Source organism: Dermacentor silvarum, chromosome 4, assembly GCF_013339745.2.
Source record: "Dermacentor silvarum isolate Dsil-2018 chromosome 4, BIME_Dsil_1.4, whole genome shotgun sequence".
NCBI classification, from domain to species: domain Eukaryota; kingdom Metazoa; phylum Arthropoda; class Arachnida; order Ixodida; family Ixodidae; genus Dermacentor; species Dermacentor silvarum.
In genome coordinates, this window is record NC_051157.2 from 227,328,752 (window position 1) to 227,353,811 (window position 25,060).

The 25,060-nt window shown below is 47.3% G+C and overlaps 1 protein-coding gene across 5 annotated transcripts in view; it reads right to left on the reverse strand.

Moving 5' to 3' along the window:
* The window catches only part of LOC119451016 (dual specificity protein kinase CLK2-like), a 57,892-nt gene that overhangs the window by 10,026 nt on the left and 22,806 nt on the right, over positions 1–25,060 (reverse strand). For 2 of the 5 annotated variants that reach the window (XM_049666397.1, XM_049666399.1), the window contains exons 3-8: positions 17,411–17,531; positions 16,708–16,792; positions 16,491–16,557; positions 11,205–11,318; positions 11,053–11,143; positions 4,875–5,338 (exon numbers count right to left, since the gene is read on the reverse strand). In XM_049666397.1, coding sequence (XP_049522354.1) covers positions 4,875–5,338; positions 11,053–11,143; positions 11,205–11,318; positions 16,491–16,557; positions 16,708–16,792; positions 17,411–17,531 — 942 coding nt within the window. Of the gene's footprint in view, positions 1–4,874; positions 5,339–11,052; positions 11,144–11,204; positions 11,319–16,490; positions 16,558–16,707; positions 16,793–17,214; positions 17,387–17,410; positions 17,532–25,060 lie in introns of those variants that run through there. The other 3 variants (XM_049666398.1, XM_049666400.1, XM_049666401.1) reach the window with 3 other exon arrangements.

A 25,060-nucleotide genomic window follows, 5' to 3' on the forward strand; every position in this document is an offset into this window, starting at 1 on the left:
TTTACTTCAAATTACCCCCACTTAAAATTAACCGGTGAAAAATGGTCTAATTTTGAGAAGCAGTTAAAGAAATAAGTGGTGCTGGCTGAATATAAACTGCAGTGTCAGGTCCTCGGGTTACTGCCGAGCGTTTCTGTGAAGTAACTACTCGTCATAATTTTAACCCATTAAAACAACAAGTTTTAATGGGTTAAAATCAAGGTAATCAAGCAGTCATATGTAGCAGACATAGTGACATGCTCGTTGCACCACTGCAGGTATGGTATCCTAACTGGATTCTTATGTGCTATGTTTATGCGTTGATGCTTTTATTAGTCACATGCTATTTATGCTTTTTATTAGTCCCTCGATCTGCAATGTCTAGATCCGCGCATGAAAAACACGCAATGGGCTGGTCTGAGCTCCTTCGGCTGGCACTGCAGCGTTGCCCATGAGAAAGAAGTTGTCATCTACGAAATAAGCTTTTTGAATAAGTTTGCGCGAATGAAGACGTCGTAAAAATGTATTTGAGATGACTGTCATCATAAGTATACAAGCACGGGGCACGACAGCAAACAAACGGAAACACTGCAGAAGGCGCCCGAACAGCAGCAGACGACAGGCGCGAGTCCGTACCTTGACGTTACGCGAGCGCCCCTGTAGGGTGTTCTCGGAGCTAATAAATGTGCCTTGCGAGTGCCGCTTACGGCCAGTCACGCTACGCTGCTTGCGCTGTGCCAGCTGAAATGCCATTAGGCCTAACCAGCAACACGTCATTGAAAGTAGTTACGAAAGTTTTTTTTTTTTTTTTTGCCTAGTTGACACAGCAACAAGGCCTCCATATTTGTAACATCATGTGCACGGATCATGTTCAAAAAATTGAGTGACACAGTGAGCGGCGTCTGAAACTTCAGTTACCGTCATATATATTTGTGCCAAGTGTACATGGCAATGGCGCAGTAAGTCAGAAAAATATGCAGTCTAAAAAATTATCTGTATGCGACAATTTTGCTACCAGAATATAAATTTTGCGGCATGTGCAAAAATAAAATTTTGCTTTGCTATAACTGACATTGTGTCAGATTCCACATTTTCGGTTTCCTTACAGTAGAATACTACTCCATTGAATTGAAAGTCATGACCAGATTTATATTTTTCTATAGTAATCTGACCATACTGCCAGGCCATGCAATCGAGACAGGCCAAAGTGTGTGCACCATTTGTGGGACAGTACACATACAGCCGTCACACATGCCAGCATCAATTCACAGCCTGCTCTGATGCTACACATCAATGCACTGCGAACAAATAAAATTTTTTAACCCCTTCAGGCACTGTAAGCACAATCACACGTGAAAATAATACATCTTGAAACACTTCTGATTGTATCTGTGCTGAAAGTTATTGTAAGTTAAAAGTGTTCTAGTAAAAAGAGTTGGGAGGCTGGGCTTTTGGTGTCAGTATGTAATCATGCAGGCATATTACAGTGCAGTCCACTTATAACGATTAGTCGACTTAGGAGTATCAAATTATGCATTAGGGCTATGAGAAAAAAAAACATAACGATGTTATTCACCGCATATCGGTGAATAACTAACCGCATTCACCCCACCACTGTGTCAATCCAACGATAGAAATTTTGCTTCTGGGCGGTGTTTTTCATGTAGAATAATCGTGAAATTTGCATTCCTAAGTTGCCCCGAGACGGGGCAAAAGTGACTACACGAGTTCGTACTTGCCGCCATTACCACACAGCACATCCCGCCCATGCGCCGATTGCGAAAGCCATGGAGAGCATCGCAAGTTGGCGCAGCGTGCACAAGCTGGCGCCAGCTGCTTCGCGTCCGGGTCGCCGGCGGTCGTGCGAGAGGCCAGAGGAGGAGGAGGAGAAAGGGGGGGGTGAAAAAAGCAATAAGCTGCCTGCCCATAGGTGTTCTGTGGCCCGCGCTCCTTTCACAACCTCCCTCTCTCAGCGCGTACGCCGCGGAAGCAGCGGGAGGTGCGCCGACAGAGCGGACAAATTGCAAAGCTGTGTCTGTTGAGACGAAGCCGCAAATTTTGCTGTACTCTAAGTACGAGCTCGCACAGTCGGTGATATAGACGATTATGAAAACCCACGATCATGAAGGCTAGAAGCAGTGGCCATGCCGATCAACGGAAAGGCGAGCTTTGTGTGCAAGGACGAAACCTCTACACACGGTGGAAGCCGCCGACATTACCAAACTCTGGGAGCACGTCGCTACCGACGCTGAAATAGGTGGTGCTTCGATGGAGGAGTTTCCGAGTGCAGATACTATAGTGCTGCCTCGCTCTGTGAAGAGGTCTTCGACAGGGCGATCGTTGTCGCGACATAGACGGCGGCGCTGTGCAACGAAGGCGACGACAGCAGGGGCAGTACCGACGAGATTGACAATGGTCCTTCTTTGACAACGACCCCGATGTTCAACCGAAGTGCAATGTCGTCGATCGAGTTGCTCATTGATTTCATGCACACTAAACTATAGCCGTCAGTGTTTGCGCAGCAGCTCGACGTGATGCACACGGCAGTTGTGAATCCGAAACTTCCGCGAAAGCAAGTGCAGATCTCTGGCTTCCATATTTATTCGAATCTAGGCCAATAGTATTTTTCAAATAATCATATACGAAACTCTAGGGTCGGCTTAGATTCGAGTATTTTAAAACATGTGCCAGTTTTTAACTGAAACTGATAAAACATAGTTAGCGCCATCTAGAAAAGTCAGTATCGCAGCCACTACTAGCCACGCCAATAGCCAACTGAAGTACACGAGGGACGTTGCCATTTTGACCTGTGTCGTATCGGTATGGTGTAGCATTGGCGCGCGGCGTGGCGTTATCGTAATGGCACAAAACAGGTGATGCCACTATAGTGCCACTTTCTAACAAATACTGTATTTACTTGAATCTAACACGCACTTTTAACACGACCCTACATCTGCGTTACAATATAGCCGTCGGCATTTCAAAATGGCCGCCTTGCACACACATCGAGCAGTCGAGCCTACCTACTTTCTAGCCTAGCTACCGTAGCTTCCTCCGTGTGCTGCAGTACACGTGCTTCACGTTCTCTGTGTCTGCTCTATCAGCATGAAGTACCGAGTTCATCATGATGCCGCATTTAAAAGGAAAGTGATCATGTGTGCGGAGGCGGACGGAAATCAGGCCGCATCATGGGCGTTTGGAGAATTCGAAAAACAGAAGGAGAGGATTTTCGCCAGCAAAGCAATGCGGAATGGTTTCAGTGGACCGAAGATCTGTGATCCAGTTCGGCGATCCAGTTTGGCGATACGATCGCCTTGGCCCTATCTTGAAAACAATCTGTGACGGGGAAAGTCCGTGGCGCGCCGTGTTTTCGCTGCTTATAGGTTGTGTTGAAGTGAGAGGCATGCTAGCACGAAGGTCAATTCGCTCCCTGCGCTTCGTCACTCAAGCGTTGTGACAGTTCGTTTCCGCAGTCAACGAGCGAGATGTGTTCAGGTTTGCTTGTGCGCGCGTGACACCGTGCTTGTTAATTTATTTAGTAAGCGAATGTTTGCAAGTTTATACGGCCGATAAAACTGCTATCCTTACTTCATATAGCGGTCTACTAGTTTGCTATCGCATCCGATGAAACATTTTTATTCAACGCAACTTCAATGCCACCGGGAGGAAATCTGTTTTTCCAAATGACAGAAATTTGTATTTCTGTTCGAAAGCATGAGGTGCGTGGTACTGTACACGACTTTTTTGTCGTCACAGAAAACGAGTACGTGTTACAATCGAGGGCGCGTTAGAATCGAGTAAATACGATAGTTGTGCGAGCCGTAGAGGCATCGTCAAACGTTCAAGCCGGGCGGGACTTTGGCATCGATAAGAAAAACGTCCGTCGTTGGAGGGGGCCAAGCGTGCGCCGCAATGAAGATGGCAAACATGGATCGTGCGCTCCTTCAAAAAGTCCAGCATCTCTAATGCGCTTGATGGCACTGAAAATAGTGCACTGTTTGAAGATGGAGCATAGCGACGAGGCTAGCAGTGATGGCGACGTGGAATGAGCTCGGCATGTTTGTATTTAATAAGTGATGTTTCATTTTGTGAATGCTGTCCTCGCTTTTTTGTTCGGCCTACATTTGAGAAAATTTTTTTTTTCTGGCTTCTAACTTTTGGGAGGTCGGCTTATAATCTGAGTCGGCCTAGATTCGAGTAAATACAGTATTTCGACGCGCCTAACGATTGAGACGCTATTTAGAGTTATAAATAAACGTTTAACTTTTCACAGCCTAATATCTATAACGTCGATTTTTTATTGCAAGTGGCAAATTTGGTTTCGTGACTGCAAATGTATACTCAGCATTTTTTTTTTTTAGCGGCAGCCCAGATATAGTTATGATCGGTTATAACGATAGGATTTTTCGTTCTTCTTGATATCGTTATAAGTAGACTGCACTGTATTCAAGTGGCTGGGTCGGTACGTTCCAAGTATGCTGGACACTCATCTCTGATGGGACGTTGAGTTCTCGCATTGAGCCCACATTCTGCAAGCTTGACAACACTCGCTTAATAATTCTCAATCCCTTCTGCAGCTTTACCCCGATTGCGAGGACTACAGAAATGCGAATCAATGAACAGAAATAATGCCTGAGGGGGTTAATACTTTCCACATCACTGACCTCTTATTAACTACAGTTTACAACAGTTTTTCAGTTACGAGTCTCAAGCCTAGTTACCAGAGGTGAAAATATTTTGCCTAAATTTCTCTCTGCGTGTTTCACTCCTGTGCCAGGCGGACCTTGCTGTACAGGTGTGACCTCGAGGCATGGAAAGCCTGTGCGAAATTCAGTCCCGACAGACAGAAGCAACTGAAGAGAAGCAATGCCACACACAGAGCAAGGAACACTCACTTGGTCTTGCGACACATGCGATAGGGAAGTGGGCCCAGGATGCGCTCCATCATGGCCAGGTGTTCGCGGTTGTCGTGCGTCTGGAACAGCGTGACACCCAAGTACAGCTCAAACAGGATGCAGCCTACGCTCCACACATCGCAGCTCTGGCTCCAGCCCAGTTCCAGGATCACCTCGGGTGCTCGGTAGTGCCGCGTGGACACGATAGTCGAGTGGTGCTCTTCGTCAAAGGTTGCCGACCCAAAGTCAATCAATCGAATGCTCGTGTCTTTGACACGTCGCACGTCGCGCTTCTTCTTGGCGTTGTAGCTGATGTCATAGTCCGAGTTGACAAACAGAATGTTCTCTGGCTTGAGGTCAGTGTGCGTCAGCTGCTTCTCGTGCAAGAACATGACCGAGTAGCAGAGCTGGTAGCCAATGTGCCGCACCTGCTCGATCGGGTACGGCTGGTAGTGGTTGTCCTTCTGCACAAACAAGTGGTACAGGCTGTAAGAGCTTTCCCAGCCACTTTCCCGTTATTCCAATGATTTCGGCAATCCACATGGTTCTAATACAGTGGAATCTCGTTGATACAATCCACACGGGAACAATAAATAAAATGTATCATCCAAAAATCATATTATCCAAAATACATTGCTCCTATAAAACACTGGCCGGGAAATGAACAAAAAACGCATTATCCCAAAAAACATATTATGCAGAATCGTATCAACGGGATTCTACTGTAAGTAATCAGCAACTGTGCTTGAAAGTGCACTACGAATGAAGATGAACCATGTGGCTGGCACAGTAAAACATCGTACACTGGGTGTTTCAGGGACATCTGTGTGCGATTATAGAAGACTTAGTTGCTGACCTAATTTAATGCAGCGGAACATTCAGCCACAAAGGCAATTTCCTCAACAAGGTTTCAATATAGATTGAAGTCAACCAGTACACAAAGTGTAGCCATTTGCTATTGCACCTAGTGCCACTTTCAAGAACTACATACTCAAAACAAGCACTTCCAGCATTGCTGTGTTCTGGCACTGCACTGCAGAAAACATTTTACTTTCAAAGTGATGCACCAATAAATGCTGCACTGCTACACTTAAAAAAGCTTGTACCTTTTGGGGTTTATCTTGTCCTACAACAATATAATCGTCATCTGCTTGGCTTGCATTTCCTTTCTTGAAAACTGTGCTCGATACTTTCCTGTTGAGAATGCTATCTCACGCTGACGACGCACATGCCGTTCGTGACCTGGAAGTGCCGGGCGTGCAGTGTGAGATAGAAAGGAAATGCGGGCAAGATGACGATTATTGTTGTGGGACAAGCCCCAAAGGGCGCAAACTTTTTATTACGATAGCAATTATATGGACACTCCAAAGCGGATTTCTGCCGTCGCCGCGACGTTCAGTATGACGTCAACAGCGATGAAATTGTCACCACGCGCCATATGTGCCAGTGAAAGGGCGCGAGGGATGCGCGCTTTCACGGGGAGCGAACGCATGGCGGAGAGCAAATGGGCGTTCTGCGCTGTGCTTCATCAAGGGCTGCAGAATTAAGCAAGCATCTCTTTCCTCCAGGCTCCTTTACAATCACCATATATATAGAGCAAACGCGACTTCTTCCGTCGCGCGAAAGGCCGTGGGGGGCGGAAAGGAGACCTTTAGCTGCGGCACCAAATGCCTATTCAAACGTTGAGAGGCGAGAAGGTGGTAAAGACTTCCGACGCTGCTCGACGAGTTTCCCGCTCTGATCCTCGTCGAAAATCTCCGCGCCGCCCCCAGAGGCACTGGCAACAGTCACCAACGCCACGCGCGTTCAGTAAAATGCCGACGGCGTCGACAACAGTTCTGCGCGTTGCTGGTGCTGCTGCATGTCCAAATTTATACAACTGATAAAACTACTATCCTTACTCCGTATAGTGCTCTACTAATTTGATATCGCAATTGATGCTTCGCGTTTTTTTTAAGAGTGTAAGGGCTTTGGTCACAGCTACATGCAAGGCTCTGGACCAAAATCCACAAAGGAAAAAAAACTGAGCAGAGGCCCTACCCACTTCGCGCGATAAGAGAAAAGTGTGCAGGAAAAGTCAGGTGGTATTTTTCGCTGTAGTGGCCATGCTGTTGGGGGGCGATGGCGGTTTTGTTACGGTGGTGTGCGTTTATGCGTGTGCTGCCCCGTAGGTATCGTACTGTGGCAAAGGCTTCGTGTGTGTAGCCTGTGTTTTGTTCCACTGCGTTATATATACCGTGCACTCCCGGCCGATGTTGTGACCAGATGGGACTGGAAGAAGTAAAAAAGCGTGATACACCATACACCATGTACCACGCCACGGACAAAGGACAATCTGGGAATATACTTGCCATCTTCGGTGGATTCATGCTAACGTGTCATCGCAGACTGAAACCGCTGTGCTTAAAAATATGCACAATAAATGCCTTGCAAGTCAGTGACAGCTGTGCAATATTCCTGCTTTTGACAGTGGATGATGGGCCACTCAAAACATAGGATGGGAAAAAAGCGGCTGCTAAATAAAGGGACGAGCCCTGCTTCCCACAGTGCGCTTTATTTTCTTCGCTTAATTCGCGTTGAAGCGAGAGGCAGCACGAAGGTCAATTCACTCGCTGCTGCCGCCGCGCTTCCTCACTGCAACATTTAGACAGCGAGTTTCCGTGGTTATTGAGTGAAATGTGTTCATGTTTGCTCGTGCGCGCGATACCATGCTTGTTAATTTAATTACTAAGCGAATGTTTACAAGTTTATACAGCCGATAAATCTACTGTCCTTACTTCGTATAGCTGTCTACTAATTTGATATCGCAATCGATGCTTCTTCGCCTTTAGGGTGAAACTGCGACTTTCTTTCAAGTCTGCCATTAGCACTTCGCGATAGGTCAAAATGGCTTAAGCCTCACCCATATGGGCACAAAACAGATTGGAATAGTTTGACGTTATACTGGCCCTGGGGACAGAGACGACCACCCGCTGCAGTGCGCGCCTCTCTAGTTCGCTCGCAGCGCCCTCAGCCTTCTTGTTTTGCACCTCAGCTAGGCAGGGCTCGGCCAACTCAACTGTATTCTATTACACTCGAAATACAGCCGCCCTGGCCGTTCGGACAGCAGCAACAACAGCCGGGAGTGGCCTTGCACACGTCGGCCACTTGCCAGAAGCGCAGAAAAGTCCAGTGTTATAAGCACAAAAATTGGGAGAAAATGTGTGGGAGGCACCGCCGTGCAGTGTGAGGAATGTGAACGGCTCAGTATTGTACACGTTCCTTTAACGAGATTCGACTGTAACTATGTTTTGCAAGAAATAAATGTTTTCTGCCTTTGCACCTCAATATGGGCTTGTCAGCTTCAATTTTTACTGGATTCCGATCGTACATCGTACGTTTATTTTTTACGTATTTTTTGAACGTATGAACAAGGTTTTACTGTACATCACACAGGTGCCCCTATGCTGCCCGCCAAAGAGACGCACCACTAAAATTGTACAACTTTCAGGTTTGTGCACCGATATTGAAGTTTTAATAATTCATATGAGAAGACAAAACAGGAAAGAAACCACTTCCTCGTTCCTTCCCAATCTTGAAGCGAGTTCCCGTTACAAGTTACTTTAATGCAAAAAGAATGCGCTGTTACATTAACATTACATTTCACTTTTATAACTAAAATATAGTGTCGGATAATCCTGAGGCGAGATAAAGTGAGCAATCTAAAACTCACCGAACTACGTATATCATACAAATTTGAAGATCGCCGGCAGTAGATTATCTGCAGATAAAAAGAATCCAAAGAAATGCTCCTACACAAATTTTTTCAGGGAGCACCAGATATACTCAAAGCATGTCTAACTGCAACTTTGGTGCTCGTCTATTACAAGTTCAGCACATATGGCACTTTCCACTTTGATCTTCAAATGCACTGTCAGGATACTGTGCTTCCGATGTGCAAATAGAAAGTTACTGACATACACTAATATAATTAAATTTATTGCACAAGAAACCGCATCGAAAGGAACAGTACATAGGCGTTTAATGAATGCTGATTAATATTGCAGTATGAGTGGGAAAAAAATGTCCAGTATCTTGCAGCCAGGTAATAAAAAATATAATGAACTCACCAAAAAATAAAAGACGCAGTTTCGCCTGAAAGGCGAAGCATCGATTGCGATAGCGAACTAGTGGACAGCTATACGAAATAAGGATAGTAGTTTTATTGGCCAGATAAACTGTAAACATAGCATACTAACTAAATTAACAAGCATAGTGTCACGCGCAGACTAGCAAACATGAACGCATCTCACTCGATGACCGCAGAAAGTTGCTGTCAAAACGCTGTAGTGAGTAAGCACGGCAGCAACGGCGAGCGAATTGACCTTCGTCTCGCCGCTCGCATCAACGCAAACTAAGCCGTGAAAACAGCGCAGGGAGGAAGGCCCCCGCCGCAGATGGCTTTCAAGATACAGCCACCCGGAGTGTTGCACGGCACTGGCGCGCTTCCTTCCCACTTCGCTCTCTTGCGTGCTCGAGATAGAGCCACTATCGCTGACTCAACTTCCCACGCTTTCACTCGCATACAGAATATGGCGCGCGGTGATGATTTTATCGCCCCTGGACTTTATACAGAACCTCACGGCGACAAAATGCGCTTGGAGTGTCATAATTGCTATCGGAAAAAAAAAAATGCACCATAGTCACGTGACAGGCAAGCGCTAGTTCTTTGCGCCTCCCGCGGTCGCCCATCCACCCTTCATGATGCACGCACGCACGCAGCACGTATGCTCAATGCTGTGGAACATTTACAGAAGAAACGCCGTTCCCTCGCAAACCTAACGAGTTACCCTTCCACCGACCATTAACAGAACGTTCCTCCCATATGGAACTAGTTCGAGGATTCTGTGCAACACTGACACAGCTGCACTCTTTTTCAGAGAATGAATCCGCTCGCTGTTCGCGGCCTCTGCTGAAGTGCAGATGCCAAAGCCACTCTGGCGCAATTTCAGTCAATTTTCTGTTTGGCACAGGAATTTGTGTTTGTATCAAAATGGCACAATTGGTGCAGGAGTCCCACCCAAGATACAGCAAAACAGTTCCTATAAAGCACCAACCACAATACATATTGGTTCTCATAAACTGCAGGTGGGCTAGTCATAGGTCGTGATGTGCATAAAGTGTGCCGCCGGTCATCACCTGTGCATTCTTGCAGTGGAGTGAGAATGCCCAGACTTTTTCTCAGTAAAGCCGGCAAAAGTAGCGTGGGATTGGCCTCGCCGTCCATTATGAAATCCTTTCAACACTAGAGCACAATACTCGGACGACATGACTTAGGCAACGGTGTTGTGATGATATACACCCCGATTGGATCTGTTGGTCAGATCAGCACAGCGCACGCACATCCGCGGAGCCCAAGACGGTTGCAGGCCGCAGGCGAGAAATGTAAACAGGAGAGGAAAATCTGCCTTGACAAGATGGCGGAGTAACAGCAACTTCGGGCATCACTGAGCTTAACAAAGAGCGATTTCAGGGCCTCTCAGTTTTTCCTTCCTCCATGGCCAAAATCGCTTGCATGTGAAACAGGCTCAAGTCCCCAGCTTTTATTTCCTCCCTTCCTCGATCGTTTGCTCGCTCTGCATCTCCTCGGCCGGCGCACCTCTTTCTCGAAGCGCACTCGCTGCCTCGCTTGTCTGCAGGATTTCCCACCAACCACATTAACTGGTGCTTAGTCTCATGTGGCTACACTATAAGCAATATGTATATACATTGAGTTCTATGTGGGAAGATAAATGGGAGTCAGAAAAGGTCGCGTTATGCCGGTTCAATACTATAAGCGATTATGTTATAAGTGGTCTAAGCTGCATTCTAATTGCCAAGTACCCCCTTCAACGGGGTGAATCCAGAGCAATGGGTGGCATTTCTACTGCCGGACACCGTGGGGAGTACCCTGGGATGTACATAAGGGCGCAAAAAGCTGTCAGCATGACTTGACTAATTTTTGAGAACACAGCAAGCTTGGATGCTGGATGATCAAGGTGGTGGTTGCATTTTTTAAAAGCCCAGAGACAATCACTAAGCAACACTCTGCAACCACCTTGCAGCAATGCCATAGGGAGGATGGACACAACCACTGTTGCCAGACAGCCGCTTCTATGCAATTCGTGACTCACCAGGTTCTATGCAATTCGTGACTCACCAGGAAGTCGAAGACACTGAGGCCAAGCATCTCAAAGGCCAGGCACATGTGACCATGGTAGTCGAACCAGTCCAGCATCTTGACGCACAAGCTGCAAGATTCACAAGTCACATGACACCGCACCAACTGCTGAGGGGACACAACACACTCACTGTTTGCCTGATGGGTCCCACTTGGCAAGCCTCTCAAGGACATTGATCTCCAGGCGTGCTGCCTCACGGTACTTCTCCACATTCTTGATTATTTTTAATGCCATTGTCTGTTCCCTGCAGTGAGCAACACATACACAGTTCACATCCTCTTAACAGGGCAAGAAAGGAAGTTCAACAGATGTACAATAGCAAGATAGATGATCTCAAATGCTTATACTAGAGGCATCCTAGCTCGCACAGCAGGAAGGAAAGAGGATGGCGGTCACACAGTAAAGCCTACCACTGACTATTCCTTATTAGAGGGCAGCTCCTGCGTTGAGTGTCAGCGTCCCTTGGCGTAACCGAGTGAACAAGCACTGTGAAGGATGATAGAGTGAATGTGGAGCGCAGCGGGGGATGATAGACGGTGATAGCAAAGAGGGCGCAAGGAGTCAAGCAGAGGAAGCCACCTTGAAACACCACCAGATGATGCTTAGGAACACGCATCCGCAGCAGCCGCAGTGCTGGCCGTGCGGAAGAAGAAAAAAAAACCCCAAAAAGCTGGACCTTGTGCATAGCATTCGCTGGAAGTGTTTACCAGTAAAGGTTACGGTTGCATATATATATATATATATATATATAGCACTGTGTGTCACAGCTTTGCCAGTCGGTGTGGTGCTCGGTGCGATGCCTCAATATATCGCGAAATGAAAACACATATAGAGCTATGCTCAAATACTTAGGGAGTATCACAATCGCCTGTTTTTTTTTTTTTTTTTTTTTTTTTTTTTTTATCGGGCAAGCATCAACAATACCATATAGACTCGTGTAAGGGCTGCTCTCTTGTAAGGGCTGCTCTCTTGTAAGGGCTGCACGTCCAACTTGGCAGCCAAAAACTTGGGGGGGAAAAATTTGTTGGCTCTTCCACGTCATGAAGATGGTTAACCAGTGAAGCTGAAATGTGCAGCCTTGTGTTTATCACTGGGTTAATCCCGAGGGTTCATTAAAGTATTTCTCAATTATGAGGTTACACACATGTTCGGCTGTGACGGAGAGAACAACATCACTGACGGTATACCCTCGGTCCACTACTGTTACTTGCGTTCAATGTTTCGAGATTGCTCGGCGGCGTGGTTGGCAGCATTCACCTGCCCCCCATTGCCGCTTGCGATTCTTCGAAATTAAATTCCTTCAAAATTAAATCTGTCTGTTACGCAAGAAAATGAATGGCTCATACCCCCATAAACACCCCATTACAACAGAAGAGAAATGAAAAATCTACGCTGGAATGATGAGCGGCAACGCAGCCAGCTGTGGAAGGCGACGAATGCGGGAGCAGTGGCACAAGCGTTTGCCGAGCACGAGCGCAACCCGAAGTGCACCAACGAGCCAGCTGCAGAAGACGACGATGCTCGAGCCAATGCTGATGTTGATCGTTTTCTGTACACAGGCAACTTCGCTTTAAAATTTTCCACTGGGGAAGCAATCACGTTCGGTGCCCCGATGCTGTGCGCATGCTGCATACTTTTGTGTGTGCCACTACTACATGGCAAGAGTGACATAGTAGCGGCATTTAGTATCTAGAGCAATCTAGTAATGGCCTTTAGATGGTTAAGGGCTGCACCTCGTCAAAATTGTGAAACAAAAAATGCAGTCCTCACAAAATTCAACACGGGATCTAACTGAACACCTGCATCCTTAATGACTAGAGCAATTCTACGCTTAACCTGAACACACACACACACACACACAAAATACAAAAACAGGGGAGAGTGTGAAGCCATCTTGACCTGTGTTTTTCAGTTCCAAAATACTGTCGCTTTGACATTAGAAAAGATTACCTGCCCCTGTTGCAACCACTCCTGTTTTGGTCCACAGAACATTTTGTTCATTCAGACGGGGAAGTATTTTCAAACTAGGCACCAAGCTAAGTTTCTCTAAGGGCAGCACATTATGTATGCGTACTCCAGAACAATGAACAGCAACGTTTGTCAACAGCTCTAACAGAAATTTTCTATGCTCTGATCGCCAGCATCACCACAGGCTAAACAATTTAAACTGCACCTTTCAAGCACCCCTTCATACAAAAACACTAAACCCAACTACGGTGAATTTTAGTGTCAGCATTCTAACCTTCACATGCAGCAGTTTACCCAATACATTCAACGAACACAATTTGACTACAAACTCGCACGATCTAAGCAAGCACCCGTATCCATGCAAGCCCTCCACTATTCAAGTAATTTGAAATTTGTGCCAAGTACTGAGCTAGCGCCTCCCTCTATTCTTCACCCTGTTCACCGCTTCATGCATCTTCACTGGCTTCAGGCTTTTTAGTATCTTTTTATGAAATTAGAGAAAACGGTGTAATTTAGTGAGGACCAGAAATTTATTGTTTAAGCAGCACTTCTGCTGAGGCCCGGTAATGGTGTCACCATAGCCATGTATCTTTGTGCATAGCTTTTGTCAGTCATCATTTTCGTGTCAGTTGTGAGAGGTGTCACTTGCTGACGTGGATTTGGTGTTACTGGCATGTATGCGACATGACAGCCAGGCAGCATACAGAAAGTAAGAAAAGGTTGTGGAGTCAAACCGGGACAATATCACACTCCTTTTGGTGCTGTACAGTGCTCAGCGATTGAAACACGATACTCGGACAACATGGCAGCTGGGACTTTCTTGCGCCACCGGTGGGCGCTGGTGACACTGAGATGATGCATTTTTGTGTCACATGAAAGCGTTTTGCATGCATCGTAACTGCATTCGGTCCCCTCAGCAATCATCCAGCGATCACTGGTGGCACAAAAAGCGCCGGCCGCCATGTTTCCCGAGTGTCGCATTTCAATTGCTGAGCACAATACAGCCAGAAGCCAGAAGCCCCTGCAGACCTAATTTTGAGGTTGAATTTGGAGGAGTCAGTTTATGGATTAGAGTGTGATGATGCAGAACAAAATCACTATATGGATTTTAAATAAAGCTTTTGAGTCAAAGGAAGACTGCATATTTTTATCTTTTTTTTTTGGGGGGGGGGGGGGGGGGTTACGATTGTTCTGCCATCTCTAATATGCAACCTGTATTGATTTCTTACGCAAATTTTAATATTGTATTTCTTGTAAACTACCCTGCTAAAATCACCAGAGTAGGGGATTGCAGTATTAGCCTATTTGCTGCCAAAGCCAACACACCTGCAGTGGTAATATTGCCAAAGCCGGTGCATCACCGGGCAGCCGTATTTTGTACTTCTCGTAGCTACTGATGGATGGCAGCACTTGTCAGTTTATCCGAGCATGGTTACTGCTAGATAGCAAATGTTCTGGGTTGTTTTTGATAGCCTCGAGTGGCAGAAGAAATGGCTGCGTACGGTGGCCAGCGCGCTCAGAGTGCAATATGTTAGATATTCTTGTCAACAGTGACAGCAATGACAAGCCTTGAGAAGACTGCACTTTCTCCGAGCCTTCCTTCGAAGGAAGTGAATCTCATGGTAGGTGTGAGTCGTATTCACCAGATGGTGACGGCCCATGCTGGAGTGTTTCAAACTTTTTCACACAATGATATGCCTGCGACTTCAAAAACAGCAAAGTAAAATCTGAATGATTCTGAAATGTAAATAATATGTTTCATAATTCTTCTCATCAAATATTGGAGCTAGGCGTTCATGACGCTGAAAAAAAATGAGTACTACTGCTGTTGGTAAAAAAAATGTGCAGTACGAAAGCCATGCGCATGGCGGGCTGTAGCAAATGGCTTAATATAAATTAATTAAATATTGGTCCACAACAGAGCAAGGTTTCCAGCACAATGGCATACAACCTTTTTGAGCTTCTTTCGCTAGGTGCAGCCAGCGAGCCACGTTAGCAAGCCTCCACCAAGTACCCCTAAATAATGTAATATGCATGTATCCATATAATAGCTTTTCTACAGCCAGTCACGGTATAGTTTCCCAGGAGGCGACGTCGTGACACAGAAGGTAGCCTTGTGGGAGTTTACACTTGCTGCAACTTGTAGCAGCAGCATTGCAGACAAACAAGAGAGCCAGAACGGGTGCCAAAATCGTTGAGAAGTCTCAATGCCCTTCTCTTCTCCCATGTGACCATCTCCTGCATCATGATGTCACGACACAGTAACCACCCAGGAAATGATACCAAAACTTGGTGTAGAAAAGCTATTATATTAAATTATTTAGGACACTGGGGCTTGCAAGCATTTTTAATTTTTTTTATAAGGTTTCAGGTCCCAAATATTCGTGTACCCCAAAAGATAAGGAGTCGAAAATGTCATGTTGGTATACCTTTAAGGATGTCGTGTGTCCATATGACTACCCTCTACTTTAGGGCCACGTACATTCAAGAAAAACAGTAAACAAAAATGCAGAGAATCACAGCAGCTTTTAACACATTAACGACACCACAGGAAAAGCTGCGACTGTTTCCTAGAACCAAAGCTGATGTGACACAGAGAGACAAGATTCCCCTTGGGCAACCTCCCTCCAAGAGCCCCAACTGGGCCAGCAATGTGCCGCCTACCTCATGCCACAGAGTGCAAGTGAATATGCAAGTGTGTCAAAAAGAAGGCCACCACAGAGCCTTCTTTTTATAGACCGCCGTCCCCTCGCTTGCATGAACCCTAAGAAGAAAGCAAGCGGCCAACGTCACGCGCTCAGTGACAGCAGCCAGCCAAGAAGATGCCGTCACACCGTGCAGCAAGAGCAGCTGCTGAACACCTCAAAGGGAGAGGTGTGCTATTTTTAGCACACCTACTGCCCTCACCATGCGCATGGGTCAAAAACAACGCTGGCTTGGCCTTGCAACGCCAGCAAGCTGGGCAACATGCTAGTGGCCATTGTCGCAAAACGAAAGGTAGCTACGCCGCATTCCACAAATGTATCAGTACACTCCGCAAACTCATGCTGGCAGCACCCACTAAGCCATTCTGTTGTGTAGGCTCTGAAAGAGACATGCCTGCAAAGCAACGAATATCCATTTTTTAGTGCCGTTTAGAAGCAGAGCAATGTAGCACACACACACTTCTTTAATGGCAGCATGCTACACACAAAAGCGAGAGGTGTCACATGGCGGCACTCTTCCTCACAAGAAGGTATATTGAAGCAGCGTGATGAGAAACACACAACAGGACTAGTGCTGTTGCATGCATTTTTTCATGCTCCAATATACCTTCAAGCTCACCCGAATCGAGTTGTTACTAAGACCCCCTCACAGGTACTGACAAAACAGGATTCACAACATTTGCGTAAAAAATGAGGATGGACCGCCACTACACATGCAGTGCCATGCTGTCAGGTCTACTCACGTGTGCATGTCAATCACCTTGACCACCTTGCCAAAGGTCCCCTCACCCAGAGTGGTGACAATCTTGTCTGCAAGAGGCATGGGAAAAAAGCCCACGTGGGGGGCCCCGGTCAGTGCCATCTGACGAGACCCACGGTGCAGTTGCTATGCACACCCCAGTTCCCCCCTGCCCCCCTAGTAGGAGTGGCCCCCATGATAAGAGAAGGGAGGTCCAATACATCTGTCCTGGAGCACGTCTCCCGGCCGGTACACCAGATGGCCCTCTTCGTCGTCCTCCACGCTCGGGGGCCTCCGCACGGGCGACTGCCACCGCACGAACCAGCAGCACCAGCATCAGCATCAGCAGCCAAACACCACCGGGACCACCCCGAGCACAAACGGCAAGCCGGATATCGCCGCCGGTCACCCATCGGTCAGGAAGGGGGGCGCAAGTCACGCAAACCCGCATGAAGAAGACAACAACAGAGAGGAGGCACCAGGGGGCCTTCCGTCAGCCCCGTCACACACACACACACTCACACACACCAAATCTGCCCCTCCCCCCTCCCTAACCAGCATGCGAAAAATTTACATCCACCAGCTCCTCTTCGGCCGAGGTGCGCTTGCGGCGGCGAGCCAGCCTAGCCAGCAGCCCCGGGCAAAGCCCCCCCACGCGGGGGGGCGGCCAGACCCCCCAGCCCCACAGCGCGACCGGTCCGGAGGGCGGCAAGCCCACTGCTCCTCACCTGAGCAGCCTCGGCCGACATGCCCGCCGACGCAGCCCCAGCGGCGCCAGAGGAGGAAGCACTGCGTCCTACCATTTGCCGAACGACGCAAAAACCCCCACGGAACACGACTGACGGCCGCGCTCGGCAGCGGGCCCCGGGTCCGGACCGAAATAGCCGCCGCCCTCCTTCCCCCCCAGGAAGGGCCGCCACTCACCCGCGAGGAGTGGTGTCCGCCGTTGCCGCGGTGGTGGCGGCTGCGCCGGCTGCTGCGCCGCCGCGGCCGGTGGTGCGACGACGACGACGGCCGGCCCTCCTCTGCGTCACGCCGGTGGCTGCTGCGAGGAAGAACGCTGCTCTGGCCATTCCGCAATAATTGCGACTGCTTCGGTCGCTGAAACGCTAGCAACGAAACACTGGAGCGCGTAAAATGAGACGGGGCAGACGTGTGAGCGAAACATCTCCGAGGCTCGCACGTGACCAGGTGTCGTCTGCGGTTTAAAGGCTGCCAACAAGAAAGTGTGCAGACACCACCGACGATGGTGTCAGCGGATACCTTGAGCACGCACTCTATCCCTAGGCGTCTTCCCACGCCTTCCCGGAGTTAATTCGTGGCAGCCGTGAAGAGCGACCGCGTTCACTAGTCTTATTATGACTACTATAGCGTGAAAATGAGCACAGCCGTCATAGGAAGGCCCTGCCACATGCACGCAGGTTTTGCCTGTTGTTGGCCAGCTACAAAATTTCGTTTGTCGCCCGGAACTCTACGCGGCACGACAGCGTGATTGCGCAACAACATCGCAGCAACCCGCTCGCTTCGATCTGAATTCGCTCTTGCAACTTGCACTCGGCCGTGACGGCGGTAATATCCCAGCCATCGCTTTGTCTCACCTCAACGTGAGGCCAAAGTATCGGTGCTGTCTTGTCGATATTCTTAAAATCGGTTGTCCGTTTTGATGCTGCTAGGCCTGAGACGCCACCGAGAGCCGCGAAAGTGTTTTCAGTTTTGCTCATTAGATGGCGCCACGCCATTTCACGCTGGCGGCGTAGAACGATTTCCCCCAGGCGATTACAGCCAATGCCTTTGTTACAGCGTACTGGTAGATCTAATGCACCTTTGTTAAATCCCCGACCTACTGAACTGCAGACCACGACATACTGACCTGCTCAGCTGACGGCGTTCTGACTTCGGCGCCAAGGGGGCGCTCGAGTTGAAATTTTTCTTTTTTCTTAATCCGGCAATAGCGCAGGGGATCTCCTGTCTCGCGTACGGCAGCCCACCTTTCCATGTCATAATGATCCCCGCAGTCACAGCTAGGATGGTCGAGCATCCACGCACCACTGAAATATCGCTATATCTTTTGCGGCTCTTGCTAGAATTAAAGCTGGCACTGAATGTTTTATCATGCTGCTAGATTTGTTCTGGACCCTGTAACAATTATTTTGGGTGCCGGGGAGTGTCTATAAAGTGCATTGTACTGTTCAAGAAAGTCTCCAATAAAATTCAAAGGCCCAGCGTGCCAGCCTGGACACCATCAACTAACTTCGCAATATTCTAAACACTCGAAGATTAGCGGTGGATCCGCTTGTACCGATTGACGACTTGTTCTGTGTACGACCGAGGATAGTTTATTTACTGAATAAAAATTCGACTGTATAACGTACGTGCTTACACCTCGTTCCACTTTGCTAGTTACATATGCAACTCGCTTCTTGTACGGCAGGCGCCGCACGTATACCTAGGCATATGAATACCAGTATTCGCGACTCCATAGGGTGCCTCGATGCCAGCGCCGCCGTTCAGGGTGGTGCTAACCTTTGACCGCCCCCGCGCCGCCGCTTTCTCGCTGCGACGCCATATTGTGTCACAGCGAGCCGTTGCGATTGCTTGGTGCCGGTGCTGAGTTCGAGGCACAGTGCGCGCGGATGCTTCGCGGACGCTTCTACTTGCTAGACAGTGTTCAGCCGCATGACTGACAAGCTATCAAGTGCATCGTGTCGACATGACGGGCTGTTGTGTTCCCAAGTGCGCCGGATCGACGCGTAAAGGACTGCGTTGTTTTCGCTTCCCCCGGGACCCAGAGCGACGGAAGAGATGGGAAGCCCAAGTAAAGCGCGATCACTGGAAGGCAACGGATAACTCCTGCATTTGCGAGGCAAGTGTCAAGAATGTTTAGACTACCGCACCGTGTTTTTCATTTAAATAAGAAAGTATTCTCTGATCCTCGCTCACGTACCTACGTTCGCTCACGAACTAAGTAAGCACTGCACCGATGCTGTCTGAGTAGCGTATGGTTTGCGAGCGCGCGTCGCATAGGCTTTTTTCGTTTTGATGGGCGCAGTCTGTACCCTTATATTAAGGACTGACGAAGATGCTTAGCCGCGAAATAGTCTTACATTAGCTACGAATCGTCACGTAAGCCACCTATTTTCCTTTTTCACGGGAAGCACACATCGTGTGTGTCTCTTGTTTCTTTTTTTTTTTTCCCCTTTTTTCGGTACTGGTTATTTGGGACTAAAGAACGCAGTGCTTCGTCTGGGGAGAGCGGCTGTTTTGTACGTGGTAAGCGAAACATTGTGATTTTCTCTGATTTCTCAAGATAAATCTTGCGGACCTCAGGGTGTTACGTTACATAGCTGATTTTTTAGACATGTACATATTTGTAGCGTGGTGATCGTAAGCCGATGGTCATTCGTGCTCATTCCCGATCGTAGTGGGTACTGTGACGGTCTTTAAATGCCTGTGCACGGTATGCCCAGGTGTAGTAGAGTTAAGGGGCATCATGGGACCAAAATGTTTCGGCGCTTTCTGATATGGTGTCTGTTGTAGAATGTGCATTTCTTCGAAACGTGTGAAGCGAGGTAATACAGCATTGCTTCTGCTAAAATTTATTTTTAAGCACTGTAATGGGTTCTCTGTATTTACAAGGCAACTTTTCATATCAATAATCACTTTTGTTGTTTTACCTGTACTTAGAAACACTTTGAAGAGGACCAGTACGAGGGAAATCGACAGGATGGGCGCCGTCTGTTAAAGTCAACAGCCCTACATCATCATGGACTATATTTTCGAAGTGAAAAACATTGCTAATCTGTATTTGACTGTCTATAGTTTCATTTACGGTTTTTGTACGTGATATGTATGCAGTGTTGTTTATTTTTTCAATGTAGTTATCAGTGTTCTAATGGTTATTTATGAAATGTTCTGTACTCGCCATCGATGTGTTTGGCTGATGCGACGTATTCGATGGTAGCTGATGTATGTATTCTGGCTGGATATCTGGCTGGATAATCTTGATCAATATTACCCGCGGTTGCGTTTTCTTGTTTGCATTCTTGTTTTCGATTTATATTGTGTGTAATAAGGTTGATTTATTCACTTGAACACCCCCCCCCCCCCATGTAATGAATAAATAAAAAAAAACTATCCCGAATTGTGTGTCGAGCCTACCTTGCGAATCAATTTTTTTATCTCATCTTTCAACATAACCTTCAGGCGCCACACAGTACATATAATTTTTCATGTACATATCTCTTTCATGATTGATTGTACTAGACATTATAAGTAAATGTATTTTGTGCATCGTTTGATTTCTTGTGTGTACTACGCAAGATTGACACAGACAAGTTACGTTACATTTTTCTCTACAGCACTAACTAAACCTTATTTTCACATCGCAGTTATTTTTACACCAGCTTAATCCTGTCAGAACACAGTTTTGTGGGCAAAAAAAGCAAAAATTGCGCGTAGATATCGTCAAATAATTGCAACGAACGCGAAGAGCACACGCAACGCAAGGGAAACTAACCGCCGTGCGCGAGTGGCTGGCTACAGTAAAGGAGGCGTGACGTGTAAACCAAAATACAACAGCGAAAAAAAAACTTCCACACACAGGGGGTCGCAAACCTTATATACCAAGCATCAAAGCGCAAAAAAAAAAAATAGTGCGTATTTTAAACATACACATGGCATATTAAATGTGATTGAATTAGGCAACTTGGGGCATGTTCCCGGCGCCATACATTTACGTCTTCGACCTTCGACGAGTTAACGGCTATTGGTTATAAGATATGCAGGTGGGACACCGATAAAAAAATCCTCATCAAGGCAAAGCACTTGGAAACGTGCCGCGAGTAACACTTTATGAACGCAAGCGTAGCTGAGTCTCAGCTCGTGTGACACAAAATGGTGGCGCCAGCGGGGTTGTCTCCACCCTGGACGGCGGCGCTGGGCATCGAGGCACCCTAGCGACTCCAGCAATTCATGCGGCAGCTAGCGGCGAGCGCCGGAAACCTCACACGGAGGTCGGAGCAGACGCTCTGTCCGTAGCCTTCGTACTGCGATCGGGTGCGCTTCTAGTACATCTACGAAACTCCGCACGGCCATGGAATTATGCTGCGTTTTGTAGTTTTGCGGCAACGAAGAGCCACATGGATTGCGAATCTTATCATAAGCCGCGACAACGGCAATAGTTGTGTTCTCAACATCTTGCTCGAGAAAGTTTTTTTTTTTTTCGGGCGAGGGTCGGTTTGTTGTTTGTGTGAAGAGAACGCGATCCTGTTGCTTGTACTATGTTTGCAGTAAAGCGCTACAGCGAACTTCAGGAAGTTTGCGTTGAAGTGGTTACTGCCATCGCGATAACGTTCAGCGTATGCGTGCTGGAACATGCAGTTTCACGTGATAGCCGGCGTGGTAGTGCAGTTTGTGATGCGAATGTCGCCATGGTACTCAAGCTTTCCTTGATTAAAGCTGTTATATCGGATACATGCGGCGCACAACGTGGAACTACCGCGTATGGTACATCAGCGAAAGTCGGTACATCCGAGTTTCAGGTACTCCCGGGTAACGTCGGTAAATTGTTCTATGTAAGCACAGCATGTACGCGCCAGCGTGCAAAATAACTATGGGGTGGCATAGCGGTATGCCTTCCTTGCAACCTGGACACGCTACCGGTGTAACTAGTGCAAATTAGTAGGCGCTTATTTGCAAGTGCGTAATTATCGAAGCAATTGTATCCCTTATCAGTGTATGAAGGAAATTGGCAGTTCAGAGGCGAACACAGTTTTGGCCACTTAAAGTGCAGGATACGTCAATTATAGAATAACACGAAAAATGAATTAGATTCATAATGCAGTAGCTTAGTTAACATTAATTTACACATAAACGTTTGTTTTATTTCATTAGTTTGCACAGCAGCCATAAGCGACATGTTCGTAGACAGCGGGGAGTAATCAGTCATGGTCAGGCCACGCAGCACAAGCCATACCTGTACATGGTGTGCAAATGTGTTTTGATTGTAGTAAGCAGATCTTTCGGTTTTTTTATTTATCGTTTTGTTCTCTACGACAGAAACAATGCACCAACTACTGCAATCACCTAAGCGAAGCAGCTGTCGCGTTGCGCAAATCTTGAATGTAAATTAGATAACAGGTACGCAAAAGTAGCGGGAAAGGTTCGTCACACATTCGTAGTGCATGCTTGCGATAAAGTGCAAAGCTTGATTTTAGGTTCGCTCGCTCTCTGGACTTTTCTGAAAAGAGCGTGCAGAGTTTGCGCCTTCGCCGAATGAAAATGTGTTAAATAACAACAATGAGAAAGTGCGCGCCGGCTGCACATTTATCCGCACGTACAGCGGCAACAGCTGATCGAGCAAGTCGGGGCGCTGCTGCGGGCCATGTTAAACGTGCCAAACTGAGTAAGTTGTAAGATTTCGGCAATCCTGGCGACGCCAGCGTGACGTATCCAACTTCGCTGGCCGCTGTCTTGCACGCTCAAAACACCGGACTATCTATCCGCGCCTTAACAGTGAAGCAAAGCAGCAGAAACGTGTTTGTACTTTTCCGGCAATCCAACAGTGCACGAGTACTTTGGTTCCATGACCAATGGGTTCAAGAATACATCAGTGATTTTCATCAGAATCTCGTGCGGGTCCGCTGTCACGCCATGTGTTTGCACACACCATGCGACCACTTCAGCCTCATTACTCACTGTGCGTCTCTCTGATCAGCTAAAATGATTTGGTCGACGTAAACTACACGCTTTCCTTCCACAAAATAGTGCAAACCGGCATCACACTGCAGAAAATGATCAAACTACAGTGTGATGATCAAATGATCAAACTTTGTACATCAAACACAGCGGTTGCGGCGACGCGGGGACCTCCGTGTAGCCGCCATGTTGCACAGTGTAGCCAGACGCGGCCAGTTTTCGCAGCGCCCCCTGCAGTTCATTTGAGTTGCGAATTGAAAGCAGTGCATCTTGCATTCAATCTTTATGTTAGATTCTGACCTAAAACCATCTCAAGTAAAAGCTTCCAAGCTGAACTTGATTGTCGGGCCATTGAAAGAGACGAATAATTAACTAAGAAAAACTTACGCGATAAGCCACCAACGGTAATACAGCTCTTTTTTCGCGGCACAACTTATTTGCGCGAATGTTTGTTGAATAAGTATTTCATGCAACCCGTGCCTCGCAAGCTCGCAATGCAAATTTGGCACTGGCAGCAAATGATTTCAGGAAATGCCACGAAGTGAAAATAAATGTATGGGTACATCTTGTTACTCATAGGACACGTACATATAAAAATTTAATGTGCGTAGCTGCATTTTCTGCACACCAAATAATACAAGGGCAGCATCAACTTTTCTAGAAACTGCATACCTTCATTTTTTTTCACGCACATGCGTAAACCGGGAACTCAACATAAAGCTTATGCCAGGCGTCTTACTTGTCGTGATTTACATAAAGGCACGCAGCAGTACGACGTCGTTGATTTTCCTCATTTTCTCTGTCGTACAAAGTGCATACCCACGCAAACATCGCGGCTTGGCGCGAGCAAACGAAAGCAAAAGTGCGGCGCAGGTGGGTTAACTGGTAGCGCCATAAAGCTCGTAGTGGCAGAAATATTAGCTAGAACAGGCGCGCTGGTGTTCTGCTCGCTGGTCAGGTCAGTAGTGCAGTAGGTCGTGCTCCAGACCTACACAGATGTCTCTTCTCCATGGCGCCTTGCCTAGTTGAACCGTCTTGCAACTAGGGACAGAACGTACGGGCAGAGTGGCACTAGTTATTACCTGTTCGCTTATTCCAAAGAAAATATCTATGATAATAAGACAAAGATAATGTTCAATAGCCTGGCAAGGGAACAAGAATTCAGGATCGCCAGTCAGCCTCTAGAATCTGTAAAGGAATATGTTTATCTAGGTCAATTACTCACAGGGGACCCTGATCATGAGAAAGAAATTTACAGAAGAATAAAATTAGGTTGGAGTGCATACGGCAGGCATTGCCAAATCCTGACTGGGAGCTTACCACTGTCGTTGAAAAGAAAAGTGTACAATCATTGCATTCTACCGGTGCTAACATACGGGGCAGAAACTTGGAGGTTAACAAAGAAGCTCGAGAACAAGTAAAAGACCGCACAAAGAGTTATGGAACGAAAAATGTTAGGCCTAATGTTAAGTGACAGGAAGAGAGCGGTGCAAATGGGGATAGCCGATAGCCTAGTTGACATTAATAGGAAAAAATGGAGCTGGGCAGGCCATGTATTGCGTCGGATAGATAACCGATAGACCATTAGAGTTACAGAATGGATACCAAGAGAAGGGAAGCGCAGTCGAGGACGGCAGAAAGTCAGGTGGGATGATGAGGTTAGGAAATTTGCAGGCGCAAGTTGGAATACGCTAGCGCAAGACAGGGGTAATTGGAGATCGCAGGGAGAGGCCTTCGTCCTGCAGTGGACATAAATATAGGCTGATGATGATGAATTCTAGGGGAAACTCTCTGTTGTTTTAAGCCAGGATGGGAGTATTGCGGACTAAGATGTACAGAGTCAAGTACCAAGGTATAGACACGTTGTGCGGTGCGTGT